This window comes from Festucalex cinctus, chromosome 1 (genome assembly GCF_051991245.1).
Source record: "Festucalex cinctus isolate MCC-2025b chromosome 1, RoL_Fcin_1.0, whole genome shotgun sequence".
Classification (NCBI taxonomy): domain Eukaryota; kingdom Metazoa; phylum Chordata; class Actinopteri; order Syngnathiformes; family Syngnathidae; genus Festucalex; species Festucalex cinctus.
Genome location: NC_135411.1, coordinates 19,335,463 through 19,353,311, shown reverse-complemented (window position 1 = coordinate 19,353,311; position 17,849 = coordinate 19,335,463). Strand labels below are relative to the sequence as shown.

The window sequence follows — 17,849 nt, the reverse complement described above, 5'->3', positions numbered from 1 at the left end:
CTGTATCGCGGATTTTTTTTGTAAGTGCAATTTTGCATATTTTTTTTACAGTAATATATCCATTTTATGAAATTTATAAAGGTTTGAACATTGTCAATGTTTGAACAAGAGAGAAATGTGAGAACATGTAAATGCCTCAATGAGAAAAGTGTATAAATTGTGCAGTCGGGGATTTTAGAGCCTTAAAACATTTATAAGAGTTGTAAAACATAAAGCTAACTACTTCGCGGATTTCATTTATTGCGGGTATTTTTTGGAACCTAACCCCAGCGGAAAACGAGGGAACACTGTCGTCATTTATTCATCTATTTTTCCTTACAAGTAATTATCTTTGTTTTGCTAAATTGAAAGAAAGGAAAATAAATATTTTTGTTGTTTAATTAATTAAGAAATGTAATTTTGACGCTATCATTCATGACGTCATATCCGTAATGTGACTTCCGGTTTTGGTTGTCTTCCGGTTTGGTCGCGTTCGTACGGCGGAAACGTTTCATGCTCTGATTAGGATTTTAATGTAATCTGTTGACATCCATGGCTAGCATCATAGAAGCAATGCCGTAAATTTCTAATACTATTTTAGAGCTTGTTTGAAATGCTTTATTGTACACTTTTGGTGAAATTTGTATTCGTTAAAACGTTTGATTCTGAATGTTTTGTTTTGTCGTATGTGACTATGGCGTTGAGTAAAGTGAGTCATTAGCGCCCTCTGCTGGCTATTCGATGACCTTTCCTTGAAATAGTAATTTGCTTAGGAGCAAATTGTTTGCTATTTTTGTGCATATTATAAAGTGGATTTGTTTTCAAAGTAAGTGATTTATTTTGTATTATTATTTTCAGTTTTCACCGGCCTGTTTGAAGAATTGTGAAGTAAATGCTCAACTTACATCAACTTTGTCTTCATTGGCTCCCGTTTAACTTGGTTTTAAGTCAGCGTTAAAGAACACTGCACGAGAACACTAGAGAAATAGGATTTACATACAGGAAAGCTAAAAGGAAACCATCATTAAACAAAAAAAAGAGCAAGACTGCAATGGGCTAAGGAGAGGCAATCATGGACTGTGGATGACTGGATGAAGGTTATCTTCAGTGATGAGTCACGAATCTGCATTGGACAAGGTGATGACGCTGGAACTTTTGTTTTGGTGCCGTTCCAGTGAGATTTACAGAGAAGACTGCCTAAAGAAAACATCCAAATTCCCACAGTCCTTGATGATATGGGGCTGCATGTCAGGCAAAGGCACTGGGGAGATGGCTGTGGTTAAATCTTCAATAATTGCATACGTTTACATTGACATTTTGGACAGCTTTCTTATCCCTTCAATTGAAAAATGTTTGGGGATGATGAAATCATTTTCCAGGATGACAATGCATCATGCCACAGAGCAAAAACTGTGAAAGTATTCATTGGAGAAAGACGCATCCAGTCAATTTCATGGCCTGCAAATAGCCCAGATCTCAACCCAATTGAAGACGTGGTGTAGATTGAAAATAAAAAAGGTCCACAGCAAGGCTCCGACCTGCAAAGATGATCTGGCAACTGCAATCAAAGAGAGTTGGCACCAGATTGATGAAGAATAATGTTTGTCACTCAAGTCCATGCCTCAGACTGCAAGCTGTCATAAAAAGCCAGAGGTGGTGCAACTAAATACGAGTGATGTGTTTTGATAGTTTTTTCTTTGTCATTCCATATTTTTTTTTTCCTCAGAATGGAGTGAGTCCATATTTATTTCCCTGCACTTGCTCTATAAAAGTAACATTTACTGACCAGCACAATGTTTTTTCTTAAAATCTTTGTGTTTCTGAAAGCCAAGATGTTGCTGTTGACTGTTTCATGCTTCTTATCTGAGTTTGATCTACCGAATAAAACGTCTGAGTGAGTGCTCGTCCAAGACTGGTGATTCCATACATTTTGCTAGGGGTTGTATTGCTTCGATAAGGTGATACTGTCGGGACATAATATACACTGCACACCGCCCATTTATCTTTGTCACCGCACAGACTCGGACACTGTCTGGGGTACATGAACGAACAGACAGCAAAAACCACAAGTGAATAAACATTGAGGTATGGGGGTCCTCTCCTCACTAATCTACATCACAAAGTGAGGACACACTCATTTGCTTGGGTTGGGAGGGGCTGGTTGCTTAGAGAGCGAGCATGAGCTGGAATGCACATGATGGGTGAATGGAGGGGGGGGGGGGGGGGGGGGAACACACTTTTGGGGTGTTTTTGGTGAAGAATTAACATTTGAACATGGCTAAAACAAAATAAAGTTAATTGTGCATAATATGGACCCTTAAGTCTGAGGGGTATGAGCATAACTAACCTCTATTGGCACTCGAAAGAATCACATGTTACATGTTCAAAGTGCATAATGTTACACTGGGCTCAATTTATGAATACTGTATTTATATTTATATATATATATATATATATATATATATATATATATATTATTCCCCCCCATGACAGTATACAGTATTTGTTCATCACAGTTTACTTGCATTTAAATTTAGGTACAATATATTTGCATTTAATCATTTAGAAGTTTTTTGTTTTTTTTTTCTCCACACATTTATTTTGTTAAAATTGTATTCATTTTTTTCCAGTGGAATATATTTGAATTCATTCATTCATTATTTATTTATTTATTAAGCACAATGTTCAAACTTTATTGAATGTTACAGTTGCTTACAAAATATTTAAAAATAATTTTAAATAAAAATAAAACCTTTGCTTTTTTTTCTTAACGCTGAGGCCCACTGCACTTTTGTATTACAATATATTTGTCTTTTTGATGTTACTTGGTGTATAAAAAATAAAAACAAATATAAGTTTGAGACCCACTGATCTACTTTATTGTTACTGAGTGAAGAAAAATAACTGTTTTAGGATACTGTTGCCAAATTAAAAAAAAACAAAAAACTTTTATGGCCGGTGCGCTCAGTGAATTGAGAAGTTGTGGTGGATAATCTTGCGGATAATGTTGGGACACTAGGGAGCCTCGCCAGATTTGATAGGAAAGTTGGTTTTGGAGCACTGTACCTGAGCAACACTAGTGTGAGCTTAATCGATTGGCCAGTGGAGGGCAGCAATGCTCTTGACGTGCCCAATCTGCCGGAAACGAAGAAGAAAAAGAAGACCACTGATTGAACTCCATTTCCCATCATCCACTGCAGCCTTTCCCCCAGTTCGCTCTCACAAAACAGAGGGAGGCCTCTTGGTTGATAGCCGCACAAGTTCGACCCAGTGGGAAATTATTGCGGTAAGTTTGTGTTTTGGGTCATGGCATTTTGGACGACGATGTGTGTGACACAGAGACGGGTTATTTTGCAGCAAAGTCAACAGAATTCAAGTCAAGCTAGGTTAGCAAAAGTCACGTTTTGCCAATCCAGCATCAAATCCCGAGTCCATCTTGGGGTCCAGTCAAGGAAAGTTCAAACCTTGGACTGCCGTTTGGGTTACACGGGAGATTTTTTTTCTTTTTTTTTCTAATTCATTCTTCGGATCACTGTTACCATCTGACTGATGTTTTCACTTGCCACCATTGATGGGTTCTATGTATGTCTACCGGGTAAGAGATCAGATTCGAATGACTTAAACAGCTATCTTAACCTAGTTACCAAAACGAAGCTTAGAAAAATATATATGTTGTATAGCGTAATGAAGAACAAATAGTATGCCAGCTTCGCATTGATTAAGTTTATTGTCAACTGTTCGCTGTGGCTGCATCTGTCTCGGTGTGTGACCATGACTGCTAATCGGCTTGAATCTATTTTTGTCGACGCATGGAGGCCAACTGTTGATGTTGACATTGAAGTTGGGTCGTGACAGACACAATCAAACAAGGCTTGCAGAATCCTAAATTGGCCATCAGGACCAACTGATGTGCTCCTCCTTTAGTTGGGCACTGATTTCTCCTCCTTTTGATCAATTTCATGTCAAGATTATGGAAAACAAATATGCGCGTTTTATTGATGTATGTAAATTAATGAACATGTGAATTTTGCCGTCCATCAATTTTCTATACTGTTTGTGCTCATTAGAGTCGCAGGTAAGATGATAATGGACACCCTATATTGTGGTACATTATAGGTTTAATAAAAGGGACACTGGCCAACTTACCGTGATTGGGAGTAATGCATTAGTGTCGCTGGGAAAAGTGCCTTGCATAGTTGAAAAATACACCTGTATATAAATTGATTGCACTTTTATGGTAAAATCTTTGACTGAATGGGTGTGTCTATCTTGGCTGCTAATCACGAAAGCAATATCACAACTTCGCAAGCCTCCACGAGTACCCAGTAACTCAAATAAGGCGGGTGTCGGTACTACATGTGGTCGGGCTGCCAAATTGTATCGGCTTCGCCTATCGATAATGTCACGTTACAGGATTGGCTGGAAATTATCATGTTGCCGTCAAAACATTGGAAAGAAAATATTAAAGATGTAATTATGTGCAATTTTATCTTCTCCATTCTTTTATATTTATTTACTTATTTGTATTTTATCTCATTTATTATTTATTCAATCTATTTTATTATTTATTCAATATTAAAGGTCCCCTCATATGAAATGTTCACTTTTGGGGGGGTTTTGGCATTAGTATGCCTTACCATAGCCTGAATAAGTCCCCAAAGCTGTGAAATAAACAACCCATGTTTCCCTTTCCTATGGGCGTTTGTATCACATGAGCTCAAACAGCACTCTCAAATGGGCTGTTTCAGCAGGAGTGCGAACTCCACCCTCACAATTTAATTAGGTTTTTACAATTTCCGTCCATACATTTTATTTAAATTACAATAAATTCTTTCCAATGTCTCAACATCAACAGGATAATTTCCAGTAGGGCTGCACGATATTGGAAAAACATGCGATATGCGATATACTTGCTGAACATAGTGATATCGATATTATTGCGATATTTAACATGTACCTAAAGAAATTTCATTTTTATTACCTAATGAAAGAAAAACATTTTTCATGTGGCAAAATAAGCAACCTTCATGTAATCTTAGTTAATTAATTGTAATTATGTCTTGATAATTTTCAACTATCGAATGGCGATGCACATTTTAGTTAGCATCTGACTGGTCAAATTCATATAAAAAGCATAAAATTCCATGTAAAATTTATTGCATGCCTTTGCGATAGGCATATTGCAAGGGCCAATATCGCGATATCGATATTTTTTCGATATATTGTGCAGCCCTAATTTCCAGCCAATCCTGTAGCGTGTTGTCATCGATAGGCGACCCCGATACGATCTGGCAGCCCGATTACATCTGGTACAGACCCGGTAACAATTCTCACCCATCCCTAATGCATATTATCCCAACAGTTCTGACTAAGCAATTTGTTTGGACATGACATGACACCCCCAATAAAAGGAGCTCACTGTATAGGAAAGGTCTGAACATTGATTGATTGAACTTCTCATTCACTTTTTCAGGTTTGTACTCAATGACGAGTGAATGACTCAGTGAAAATGGAACCTCCATCTTGTCCACGTAACCATATGTCGAACGCAGCAGGTGATAATTCTCACTGGGAGGTCAGTGACAAGGTCAGACTGCGTCGCTTTCTGTGCTACGGCTCGGAGGGAGACGTATACACTGCCACAGAGGAGGCTCATCTCGGCGCGGCGCGAGCAGAAGCCCTGCTTTCCATGCTTCAGGAGGGCCGAGGTATTGAAGCGGTGAACGAAATCAAAAGGTTTGCTCAAGACGGGCGAGCTGTCCGACTTGATCCCTCAATATTTGCGTTGGCGCTGTGCTCCCAGCACTCTGGGATGGCGACCAAACGTGCAGCATTTCAAGCTGTGAAAGAAATTTGTCGGGATCCCGCCCATCTATTTTCTTTCATCCAATATAAGAAGGAATTGAAGGAGGACATGAAGTGTGGAATTTGGGGACGTGCCCTGAGGAAAGCCGTGTCCGACTGGTACAATGGGCAGGATGCCATGAGTCTAGCTGCAGTTGTGACAACGTGTAAACAGAGAGGAGGATGGTCACACCGGGATGTACTCAGGCTATCTCACACCAAACCAGCTAATGAAGGTAAAGTCACGCAAATGTATCATACTTGTCTTAACGTATTAGGTATGACCGCTATAATCACTTTACCTATTAAGAATTTGCTTTGGATTGAAATGGATTGTGAAATAATCGCAATTTGTAGCAATTGAGGCAAAATGCAATAGGGATGTTGAGTCTGCCTCAACTAGTTTGTATTGGTGGCATGATGGAAGATTTATCGACGCAATGACCAATCATGGCTCAGCTTCAGAAAACAGCTGAGCCGTGATTGGTCGTTACCTGAGCAACTGTGATGTCATTTTCAGTCAACGGCACGTGATGAAATGCTCAAATGTCAACTTGGAATACATTTACCATTAAAATGTATATAATCACTCAAAAAACTTGACCAGATTAAATTCTTACTCACAAAAGGTCACATGTGCAACTATTTTGGTCTACGGCTGCTTGATTATGGGCAAAATAATAATCACGATTGTTTTGGCATTATTAACAAGAAAATGTTTAAGCATTTAAAAATATTAAGACCATAAAAAATAGAAATACTATAATTATGTAAGTTCCTTTCGGACCAAACTGAATTCACAATAATAATAATAATGATGATGATAATAATAATAATAATAATAATTATTATTATTATTATTATTATTATTAATTTTATTTATTTAGGCAACAACTTGAAGTTGGAGTGCAGCCTGTGCACTGTGCAGTAGGATCATTTATTTTTTGGTACAAAACAAGAAAATGTTTACACATTTAAAAACATTAAGACCAATTTAAAAAAAAAAAAATAGAAACTGTATAATTATGCAAGTTTTAGATGAAACAACATTTATTAAATTAGTTATTTTAAAATAAAAAAAAGTGCAAATGTATAAATGTAAACAACTCAAAAATTAGTATTAATAATCTTTTCTTTTTTTTCATAATTATGCAAATTTTGTAATTGTGGAGTGTAATAATTGAAATTGTAATTGTATTTCTATTAATTGCACAGGCCTACCTTCTCATACTCTGTTATGACAAACACCAACTACTCAAAATGTAATTACATATAGTCACACCTATTTGAAATGTTGAACGCGCTTGCCATACAGAACATTTTTCTGATATTCCTTAGCTGCGTTTTCATGTGCCCATCTACCACATCCACAACCCCCAAGGTTATTTTTGAGAATCCTGCATTTTGGACAAGAATAATTGTGCACCTTTCCGAGATTGTTTTTGTAAGACAGGTTCTTTGTCTGTGTTTCTTTCAGCTATTGCCTTGATCAGCAAGTATGTTGCGAAAGGCTGGAAAGAGGTCCAAGTTGCCTATACTGATAAAGAGAACACAGAGGAGGTTGTCAAAGTGCTTTCATATCTTGAAGTGGTGGAGAAGGTCAAGCACAGTTGCGATGAAACGGAGGTCATCAATTTGATTGAGGAGCATAAATTGGAGAGGGAGCAGCTTCTTACCGACCACCTCAAGTCCAAATTAGTGAGTCATTATTCCACTGAATTGCATACTTGTTACTTCAAAATAGTTTTCAGTACTAATTGTGTTCTGAGTAACTTATACTGCTTAAAAGTAATTAACTTGATTTAGCTAAAATTAAGGCCTTAAATGGCAATTTAAAATAAATAAATAAATAAATACAATGTCCAGAGGCATTAAGAATTGACATTCGAGTTACTATAACACATTTTAGCAATAATAAATATGATTTAAAAAAAGATATGTATTTATTTATGGGGACTGGTGACTAGTTGTAATTTACAATGAACAAAGTGGTTCATGTTCCAAAAACAAATTCCTCTGAATTTTTTGAAAAGAGTTCCTTTCAACAGCGTTCAAAATGAAAAAGTAATGCAACCTAGTAGCAGAAAATTAGCTCAACACAAATTTATGAAACAATATTTCACACCCTTGAACTGTTTATCCTTTTAACTTCAAATACCTTGAATTAAATGAATTACTTAGTGGAAAATTACTGTACCGTGAACTAAAAGATCAACCACTTTTGTATTTGCTAATCATATTTGTTTTTAGTATGAACAACTTGAGATCAATGTTTTTGTATATTTAGAACAGATATAACATTTGATCAATTATTAAATTAAATATTATAATCAACTCAAGGACGCATCTGTTGAGGAAGGACGCATCTGTACTTGCTCCTGCACTCGCTCGTGAATCTAACTACTTGTTGATTTTTGCATTGGGATTTTTAACTACATTGTTGCAGAATGCCTGGCGGAAAAAGAGCTGACGAGAATGAGGAGATAAAATCTTCTCTTAAAAAACTCAGTGGAATGGTTGCCGAATTACTTGAAATGAAGAAGAGCATTGAGCCACTTCTTCAGGAAATACAGCAATTGAAGAAAGAGACACAGGAAAAAGATCGACGCATTGTTGCCTTGGAACAAAAAGTGGATGATTTGGAACAAAATCTTCGTATCAACGATGTGATAGTCACCGGTATCAAGATCAAGCCGCGCCGTGGCCCTTTGAGAGCTGCGGCTAGCACGAGCACAGAAGATTCTGACCAATATTCAGGGAACGAGACTGTGGAACAGCAAGTGACACTTCAACTCAGAGATTTGGGATTAACTGTTGATCCTGCGCACATTCAGATGTGCTTTTCGCTTCCAACTGGAGGGACACGACCACCGGCAGTTCTGATCAGGTTTGTTGACAGAAAGAAAAAGATTGCTCTTCTGAGAGACCGTCACAAGCTTCGTGGGAAACATGTCTACATCAACGAAAACCTCACCAAACGAAATGCTGACATCGCCAAAAAGGCTCGACAAATGAGAAAGAATGGACTTATCGAAAGCACGTGGACAAAAGACTGCCGAATTTTTATTCAAACTAAAGATAACTCTGGTCAACTAAAAACACAAATCGTGAAAGGAGCTGAGGAATTGGCAGCGCTTGAGAGACAACAGTAATTCACAATATCACAACAACAACAACAACAACAACATCACTAATTACCCAAAGCTGGAGTTGTATATGATTATTTGCTGACTTTGCCAAGGCTAACTCTTGTTTATACACCTGCATTGATAACATGTATTGCTGTTCCCGTTTGAATGTAAATATTGTCTGGCTCGAATTCCGTTTGGACATTTGTTCTAACAGTCAAGGCTACATGATAAGGCTGTATTGTGGCTCCAATGAATCTGCTGTCAATACGCAAAATGGGGGTTGGTGGTCTGGTTCCTGGAATGCAGCTGGCGTGGGCCGCTCTGCTGGGCAGCGCACAGGAGTCATCAGATCCACAACATGCTAGCAACCAGTGGTGCTACCTGACCAGAATCGAGTGCTGAAATTGCTTGAAAGCAATGGGCCGAATGCAAGCCGATCTACTCTTCTGGAAAGCACAACATGTGTGAAAGCTGATCCGAGGTCAGCGAAGACCCTACTGGTGAAAGAGAAGAATTGCGCTTGCCTTGGCTGCTCGCCTGGCGGGGTGGGCTTGCTGGCGGCGTCTGGGGACCGACTCACCAGTGCCAAATGACTGGGACTAGCCACAATCGACACACGGACATTCAAGATGAACTGAGCGAGCAGTGTCTGGGATAGTATGGGATGGATAACGATAAAAATTCATGACTATTCTAAATAATGTATATGATTGATGCGTTATAGTAATGGGTCGATGGGGACGGGTCTCGAATAAGCTTCGGCTTCTACCCGTCAGCCCTTCTTTCGGATGTCAATGTTGCAAATGATGTGATGTGATTGATGTAAACTGTAATGTGTCCGAAAGGAAAAAATGAATAAACTAAAACTAAACTGACAGCCCTAATATATAAAGAGTGTATCACCGCTGCTATGTGAAAAACACTTATGTCCATTTTTGTCATTTTTTTTCTTGTTCATGTTTTTTGGGATGAAACTGAATGCAGGCATCCACAAAAATGTAAACGTTTAAAAAAAAAATGGACATCAGTGTTTTTCACATAGCAGCGACGATATTCATATATGTGACCGGCTCGGCAAAATAGTCCGCATGTCGCGAAGATCAATCTAGAGGTATGGACAATATTAGACAGAAGGACATTATTTGTCAATTTTGAGGTTTCTCCACAAATAGCCTCCTTGAGGTCTCTACTTTAATTTCCAAGCGGCACAAAAGTCAAAATTGTAATAGAAGTATATGAAAAATAAGCAACTATTTTATTAGACAGTATGCATCGTAACTAGCGGGAGTGCTTTTAGCATAGCTGCTAGCTAGCACCACATCTTGCGCAACTGTTGAAAAACAACCCAAATTTCCTAGCCTCAAACGTAATTCACAAATGATTTATATAAACGTGAGGATAAGCGGATCTGCTCATGGATGGATGGACAGAGCAACCAAAACAATTTCATACGACGCCATTACACGCCGCTTCAGCGATGCTTCACAAATGAAGTCTGCCGCTCCGCAAATAGCAGTCCACATTTCTTCACTTTTTTGCTTTTTTAAGTGGGATAACTTGAACAAAACAGAAAAATGAGCCATGAAATGTGAAATTGAAGATGAAAAATGATGGCAGTGGTCATCTCAAAAGAGTCACCATGACACTGCGCCCCAAAATGCACACAGGCTATATTGACTTGTAAATACAATAGTGTAGTGTCCCTTGTGTATTAGTTGGGGTGTGGTGGTGGGAAAAAAACAAACAAACAAAAACTGTGAGCATCGCATTTTCATTTTCTTCACATGACCAAAAGCGTTTGAGATACCATATCCATGATAAGTTATAAATAAAGCACTTATCGCAGGCCACATCAAATGGCAACTGATCTTTTAATTGAGACAAAATTATTAAATCAAATTTCCCACTGTGGTATTATGACCTCATTTACGCAAGAAAATACCACAAGGAGCAACAATAAAATAACCAAACTTTGGCTGACGTCTCAGAAGCTGAATTGTCAGCTGAATGTGATATTCAAAGTTGAGGCTGATTTCATCTCTTGAGAGGTCAAACTTCTAAAACATTTAACTCATTTGCTCCCAATAACGTGTAAATGTTTTTTTTTAATGTTTTAGGTGTCCCAAAGACGTATTTATACCTTTTTGTTTTTTGTTGTTTTTTTTTTATGCTAGAGCATACAGAAGGCTTTGATGGAGCCTCTCAACTGCAAAGAACGGTTGCAGAAATGGTAGTTATTGCACAAATGGCCAGCAGGTTGCAGCAGAGCAAAAGAGATCAACCAGACCCATGTTGAAAAAAAGCTCAATTACTTACAATTTTGAATAGATTTGTGAAAACTGATGAAACTTAGCTCTCTTCTAATGCTAATTGCTGCAAAACGGAAATAGATAGAAACATACTTTTTTTTCCTGATGAAAGAAGATACTTTAATCTTTCTTTTGATAGGTTCCATGCTTTTATAGCAATAGAACACAATATTCTGTGGGCCTTGCAAAATCAGTCAAAATCCAGTAAAACAGCCGGGAGCGAACGGGATTGCTTCTGTGAAAATGGCTGGGAGTGAAAGAGTTAAAGGGTTCAAATCTCGGACGATGGCCTTGCCTACTTTTCTAATTGACTTTCCACTGATATTTTCACAGTTCCGGAAAATTTCAGGTTCATATCTTTTTCCTAAGGTACGGCTTGCTATGAAAGATGCAAGTACCAAAACTTTAAACCCCTTTTTCTCAAAACTAGGGATTTCTACCTTCCAACATTAAAACTGCTGTAACTTTGTCAATTGTTTTCTCAATTTCTCAATTTTGATTTTTGGCCGCATGAGGACCCTTTTGCCAGAGCCGGTTACATATATGAGTGTGTGGTGTGTGTATATGCGCTTCTGATTACATACAGTACGATGTGGGCATTAATTGGTTGCATTAAAAAAAAATCATTAAATGAGATTTGGTGATACCTGCAGAAACCCTGTTGTATTTTCGTGTGCAGCTTTGGTGCATTTTTGATAATCCCGTTGTTTTTTTGTAGGTTTGGAGGGTACTGTTGAAGGAAATGCCACTTCAATTAGTTCTGCAGATTCTAGGGAAGATGACAGCCAAAAAGGTTCTTCAACCTGGGGCTTCGGAAACCCAAGCACTGTGTGAGAGAATCCAGACTGAGGCAGCACTAAAGAAGGTATGAACTATGGAATTACACATGCACAAAAATGTTTAATGTATCAACGATTGTCATTTTTCAAGTGTGTTGTTTCCTTTAGGCAAAGCTGCATCCTTTCAGCATACTCTTGGCGTCTGAACACTACAAAAGAGGTCAAGGCTATCAGGGTAAAACAAAATGGGCAGCAGATGGCAGCATCCTCAAAGCTCTGGACGTTGCCTTTTATAAGAGTTTCTTGGTAGGATGAATGAATGAATCAACAACATCCAAAAAGCATCAGCTAACAATAAACATTTTTCTTCTTTTGTAGAATGTTGAGCCAATTGGTAAAAGCTTTCTTGTGGCTGTGGATGTGAGCACATCACTGAGCAGCGTTGTCCCGGGAACAGCAATCAGCACTGCAGTTGCTGCTGCAGTTATTACTATGGTAAGATGTGTGTACTGTACAAGGGGGGAAAAAAATCTGGTATGCCATCAGTTTTTTGTTTTTTTTGTTTTTTTGTGTGTGTGTGTGTGGGGGGGGGACTTTCCTTAGAGGCAGTCAATGCAAAGAGTTGGTCTGTGGTCATACTTTGTATTCCTCTAGAATTCCTTTCACTATGATGCTATTTTCATTTATATTATTAGTGGCTAATCGAAAGACGAGCACATGAAGAAATTTGAAGTGTCTGATTTTTAAATTGGAAGTTAATATGAAATGCTAAACCGAAAGTAGACATTTTTTTTTTCTGGGTAGACTGTGTTTAAATCAGGAATTAATTTGGGAGGATTGATTGAATATACGGAATAATTAGTCAAATCAATTAATCCAAATGGTAGGAGGAACAAATCAGTTTGATTTTTTGGCGTTTTGATATGTGCCCGTTTGTGATCAAATTAATTAAATTTGTTTAATTAGAAAAGGCCTGAGCAACTAGAAACAGCCACTAGTCACATGTTCCAGTACTTTTGCTCACTTGAAAACGAGGTGGGGTCAAAGAAAGGTTGCTCTGTCCCAACCAAGGTTATTTTAGTTAACAGAAACTAACGAAGAAACTAATATTCAAAATTAAAAACGAAAATACTTTTTAAAAATCGAAAACTAACTGAAACTATATTTTATGTTTACAAAACTATAATTATAGCGAAAATGTCCTTTCTTTTAGTCTGGTAATTAATACATGAGCGTTTGGGGATGATTTCAAAGATGTTTGAAAGTGTGTCACAAAAAAGTGATGTCATCTAGCAGCAGCCAATAGAAAAGTGCCTTCAGTCAGATGACATCGCTCCGAGGTGACAAATTTACCTACTTTTGGCTCCAATGACTTGGCTCGCCTGCTTTTTCATTTAACTCAGCTGAAATGTAACGTTAGGTAAGAAATTTTACTTTTTTTTTTTTTTTTTTTTTTTTTTTTTTTTTTTTTTTTTTTTTTTACCATGGTGTTTATTAAATATTGCGTATAAGTAATACACAGTTTAAAAAAAGAAAACTAATACTTAACTAAAACTAATCTAAAAATAAGCATTTTAAATAACTAAAACTAATCAAAACTAACACAATCACCCTGACAACTAATTAAAACACACTAGATTTAAAAAAACAAAACTCAAAACGAAATAAAAAGTAACTACAATGAAAATTCCAAAACTATAATAACCCTGTTCCCAACACAAATAGATGTAAATACTATTAATTAAAAGATGGATTATCAACTTTGTCTTTTTGTGTGAAACCCAAAATGTCTTAAATATAAAAACAAAGGAATTGCTCTTGCTCATCCACTACTTTTCATTGTCTGTGCTGTTATTTGAGATGGTAAACACCTGTTCTCACCATGTCCCTTTTAACCTTTGCATCCACCCCAGGTGTTTGCGAGAACAGAGGCACATACCCGTGTGCTGGCCTACTCTGAAGGCGCTTTGGAGCTATGCTCTATATCAGCTGACATGACTCTTGCACAAACAACTGATGAACTAGTAAAGGTAGGAAAGACAGAACACTTCGTGTTATGCTAGTAACAAAATCATAGTTCTATAGCACACTGGCCATGTTGCTGACCATATCGTGCTCTTGAACTCTGACCTTTGGAATTAATTGCATGTTCCAGATCCCCGGAGGAAGCACAGACTGTTCTCTTCCCATCATATGGGCCACAGAGAATGGGAAAGCTGTAGATGTGTTCATCATTTTAACCAATAATCCATTGTGGACTTTCACAGCGAGCCCGGTGGAAGCACTGAAGAAACACAGACAAGTAACTTTCTTCTTCTTCTTCTTCTTCTTCTTCTTCTTCTTATTCTTCTTCTTCTTCTTCGTCATAATTTTCTTCTTCTTTGTTGTCGTCGTCGTCTTCTCCTCCTCCTACTCCTTCTCCTTCTTCGTCTTCTTCATCTTATTCTTCTCTTCCTCCTCTTCCTACTCCTCCTTCTCCTTCTACTCCTCCTTCTCCTTATTCTTCTCCTCATACTCCTCATGTTCCTCCTTCTTCTCCTTCTACTCCTACTCCTTCTTCTCCTCATACTCCTTCACCTCCTCCTTATTCTTTTCCTCACACTCCTCATATTCCTGCTTCTCCTCTTTCTCCTCCTTCTCCTCCTCCTTCTCCTCATATTCCTTCACCTCTTTCTTATTCTTCTCCTCATACTCCTCATATTCCTCCTTCTTCTCCTCCTACTCCTCATACTCCTTCACCTCCTCCTTATTCTTTTCCTCACACTCCTCATATTCCTGCTTCTCCTCTTTCCCCTCCTTCTCCTTCTCATACTCCTTCTCCTCATACACCTCCTCCTTCTTCTCCTCATACTCCTTCTTCACCGCCTTCTCCTTATTCTTCTCCTCATATTCCTCCTTCTTCTCCTTCTCCTCCTCTTCCTTCTTCTCCTCATACTCCTCCTTCTCCTTTCTCCTCCTCCTTCTCCTCCTACTCATTCTCTTCCTACTCCTCCTCCTTCTCCTCCTTCTTCTTTCTCATTCTCCTCATACTCCTCCTTCTTCTCCTTCTCCTCCTTCTTCTCCTCATACTCCTTCTTCACCCCCTTCTCCTTATTCTTCTCCTCATATTCCTCCTTCTTCTCCTTCTCCTCCTCTTCCCTCTTCTCCTCATACTCCTCCTTCTCCTTTCTTCTCCTCCTTCACCTCCTCCTCCTTCTTCTCCTCATACTCCTCCTTCGTCTCCTTCTTCTTCTCCTTCTCCTTTTTCTTTTTCTTCTTATTCTTCTTCTGACTTAGTTTCTATAATGACAACTCAAAATATGTCAATGTGATTAAACTGTTAGTCTATTATTATTATTATTGTAAGCTATTATTATTATTATTATTATTTATTTTATTTTTTTTTTTTTATTTATTTTTTTTTATTTATTTATTTATTTTTTTTATAAATTATTTCTCCATACAGTATGTCATTTGTATATGCATTGTCTGGACAGAAATCAGGATGCCATTCCAAGTTGGTGATGTGCGGGCTGACATCCACAGGACACACGATGGCTGACACAGAGGACAGAGGTCTACTGAGCATCTGCGGCTTTGACCTTGGAGCCTTTACCGTGATTCGTAACTTGGCACAGGACCTAATATGAACGTATTCAGTCTCTGACTGCCATCATTTGACTGCAACATGAAGCAACACAGTCAACAAACAGGGTCCATGTACAATATAGTGTTTGCTTAAAAGCAGTTAATCCAACATTCATCATTTTAATGTATTTTCTTGCTGACAAAGTGTCCAGCAGGCTGGACAGCACTCTTGAATTCTCACGTCCATATGTTTCTCAAACATGAAAATGCAATTACAACATGATTGCATTTTGTGCTGTTAAAGTTTGAAGCGACGACACTAATCTGTTTATTCGCTGCTTGATCACTGTGATACTACTCAAGGGCTGTCCGCATCAAGGCAGATGATATTTTGTGAGCATTTGATGTACACAATCTCATGTAATTCAATTTTGATTGGCTGTTAGTTACATCTTTTGTACTGATTGCACAATGTTTCCATGGAAGGCATCATTATGTCCTAACCTTGCTGAAGGTTTACACAACAGCTACATTTCTCTCATCATTTATTTTTCTGTTGCGAATTTGCATCAACAGTATTTCTATTTGCCGTTTCCACATTCGTTAATAATGGCCATTCCACCTTCCACTGCCATTTCATCAGCTTCTCTATCGCCATACATACTGTAGAAAGCGCTACGCCACAGTCCATTTTTTTGTTTTTGTTTTACTTGACTTTATATTGAGTTACAATTCCATCAGTTACACATTCTCTTTATTGGACAGTATAAGTACCAAAAATTTATTTATTGGGTTTGGAATCTGTCACCCCCCCAAAACATTTGTTGTATTTCTAGCCTTCCTATAAGATCAAGTGCACGTCCTGTTGGTAGAATGAAAAGGGACCTATTGTCACAATGTCAAATCCATTGTTTAATGTCCCCTAGTCAGATATTTGCTGTACAAGAATATCATTGGTGCTCTTATTTGCAATGATGTGTTTTGGATATGTTTTGCTTTGTTTTTTCCTCTTCATATTTGTGTGTAACTGTGTATGAAGCTAAATCAGTTTACTGCATGTTGGAGCTAGTCAGAATTACGGTATGCATCATATTTTTGGTTCAACTGTAATTTATCCAGAAAAAAAACAATGGTAGTTTGTTTAATAACTGTTTATCTCTGCTTAATCTGTTGCATAATGTTTGGAAGAGAGAATACCTACTAACATAAATATACTACCCATAAGGGAGAAAAACCTGAATGTACTTTAATATTAAAGAATTTAACTATTAAAGTAAGAATTAATGCATACTTTTCTGTGATACAGAACATCGTGCTTTGACTTTATAGTCTAAAACGTGACAAAATGCACTCAATTTTGACACATCTATATTTTGGTGATTATGAACATCTGACCATGTAACAAAGTTTTCAGCCAACACTCAGTTTTAATTAGTCATTGTGTTCAATGATGCTGTCATGCCATTTTCATGTTTACACAAACCTTGAACCGTGAGGGTTTGAAACAACTAGGTAATAATGAATGATATTAAATACTTTATTAAAATGTTTATTTAAAAAAAAACATTTTCCCAATGCTTCCAGTGTACCTTGCGTACTATTTCAATGTGCTGCCAATGTGAAAAGCCTAATAAATATTCTACACAACGTTTAATAAAACTGTAAACGTTGTTCGTAGTAATTATGGCCTGGCGGGTGTGTTGGGGGTTAGCATTCTGAAGGAAAAGTGCGTGCGTGTGTGGAGAGAGTTTAGTAAGGAAAAAAATATTAGCCCATCCCGTTCTCTTAATTTTTTTTTTTTTTTTTTTTTTTAACTTTAAATGCTTGGGACACGCTAGGGCGCATCATGTCACTAACGAAAAGAAAACATGAAATGCCTAAAAGCACTGTTTTTGGCAGTAAAATGCTATTGATGTAAGAACTTAAGGTATTATGGTTATTATGAAAAGCATGGAAAATGGCTGGGATAATTAAACTGATGAGCTATTCATGGTGCTATTGTTATATTTGTCTAAACAAAACTGCCAACATGATAAATTAATCCTAAAGGTTGAAAATAAAAAAAGGAATGTTATAGAATATAGAATTTATATTTTGAATATAAAATAAAAAATAACAAATTGAAAAAATAGTGGCATTTGAAATTAAGGAGAGTAGTGCTCGAATAATGTTTTAATGACTGCTTTATGTAAAGTGCTGTGTATATATTTTTTCATTCAGGCATCCTGCGAGGGCATCTC

General features: G+C 37.5%; 1 protein-coding gene across 1 annotated transcript; it reads left to right on the top strand.

The window, feature by feature from the left end:
• The first annotated feature begins 3,144 nt into the window (after positions 1 to 3,144).
• On the top strand, positions 3,145 to 17,290 carry ro60 (Ro60, Y RNA binding protein). Its single transcript, XM_077520836.1, has 9 exons — positions 3,145 to 3,265; positions 5,453 to 6,059; positions 7,301 to 7,521; positions 11,982 to 12,128; positions 12,211 to 12,348; positions 12,421 to 12,537; positions 13,956 to 14,072; positions 14,198 to 14,344; positions 15,519 to 17,290. Exons 2-9 carry the CDS (start codon positions 5,489 to 5,491, stop codon positions 15,669 to 15,671), a joined length of 1,611 nt encoding a protein of 536 aa, XP_077376962.1. The 5' UTR covers positions 3,145 to 3,265; positions 5,453 to 5,488; the 3' UTR covers positions 15,672 to 17,290.
• Positions 17,291 to 17,849: the final 559 nt, after the last annotated feature.

Coding starts and splice junctions, on each gene's coding strand:
- ro60 (XM_077520836.1), top strand. CDS start 5,489: ATGGAACCTCCATCTTGTCCACGTAACCATATGTCGAACGCAGCAGGT. Junction 6,060..7,300: donor CACCAAACCAGCTAATGAAG/GTAAAGTCACGC, acceptor TGTTTCTTTCAG/CTATTGCCTTGATCAGCAAG. Junction 12,349..12,420: donor CCTTTTATAAGAGTTTCTTG/GTAGGATGAATG, acceptor CTTCTTTTGTAG/AATGTTGAGCCAATTGGTAA.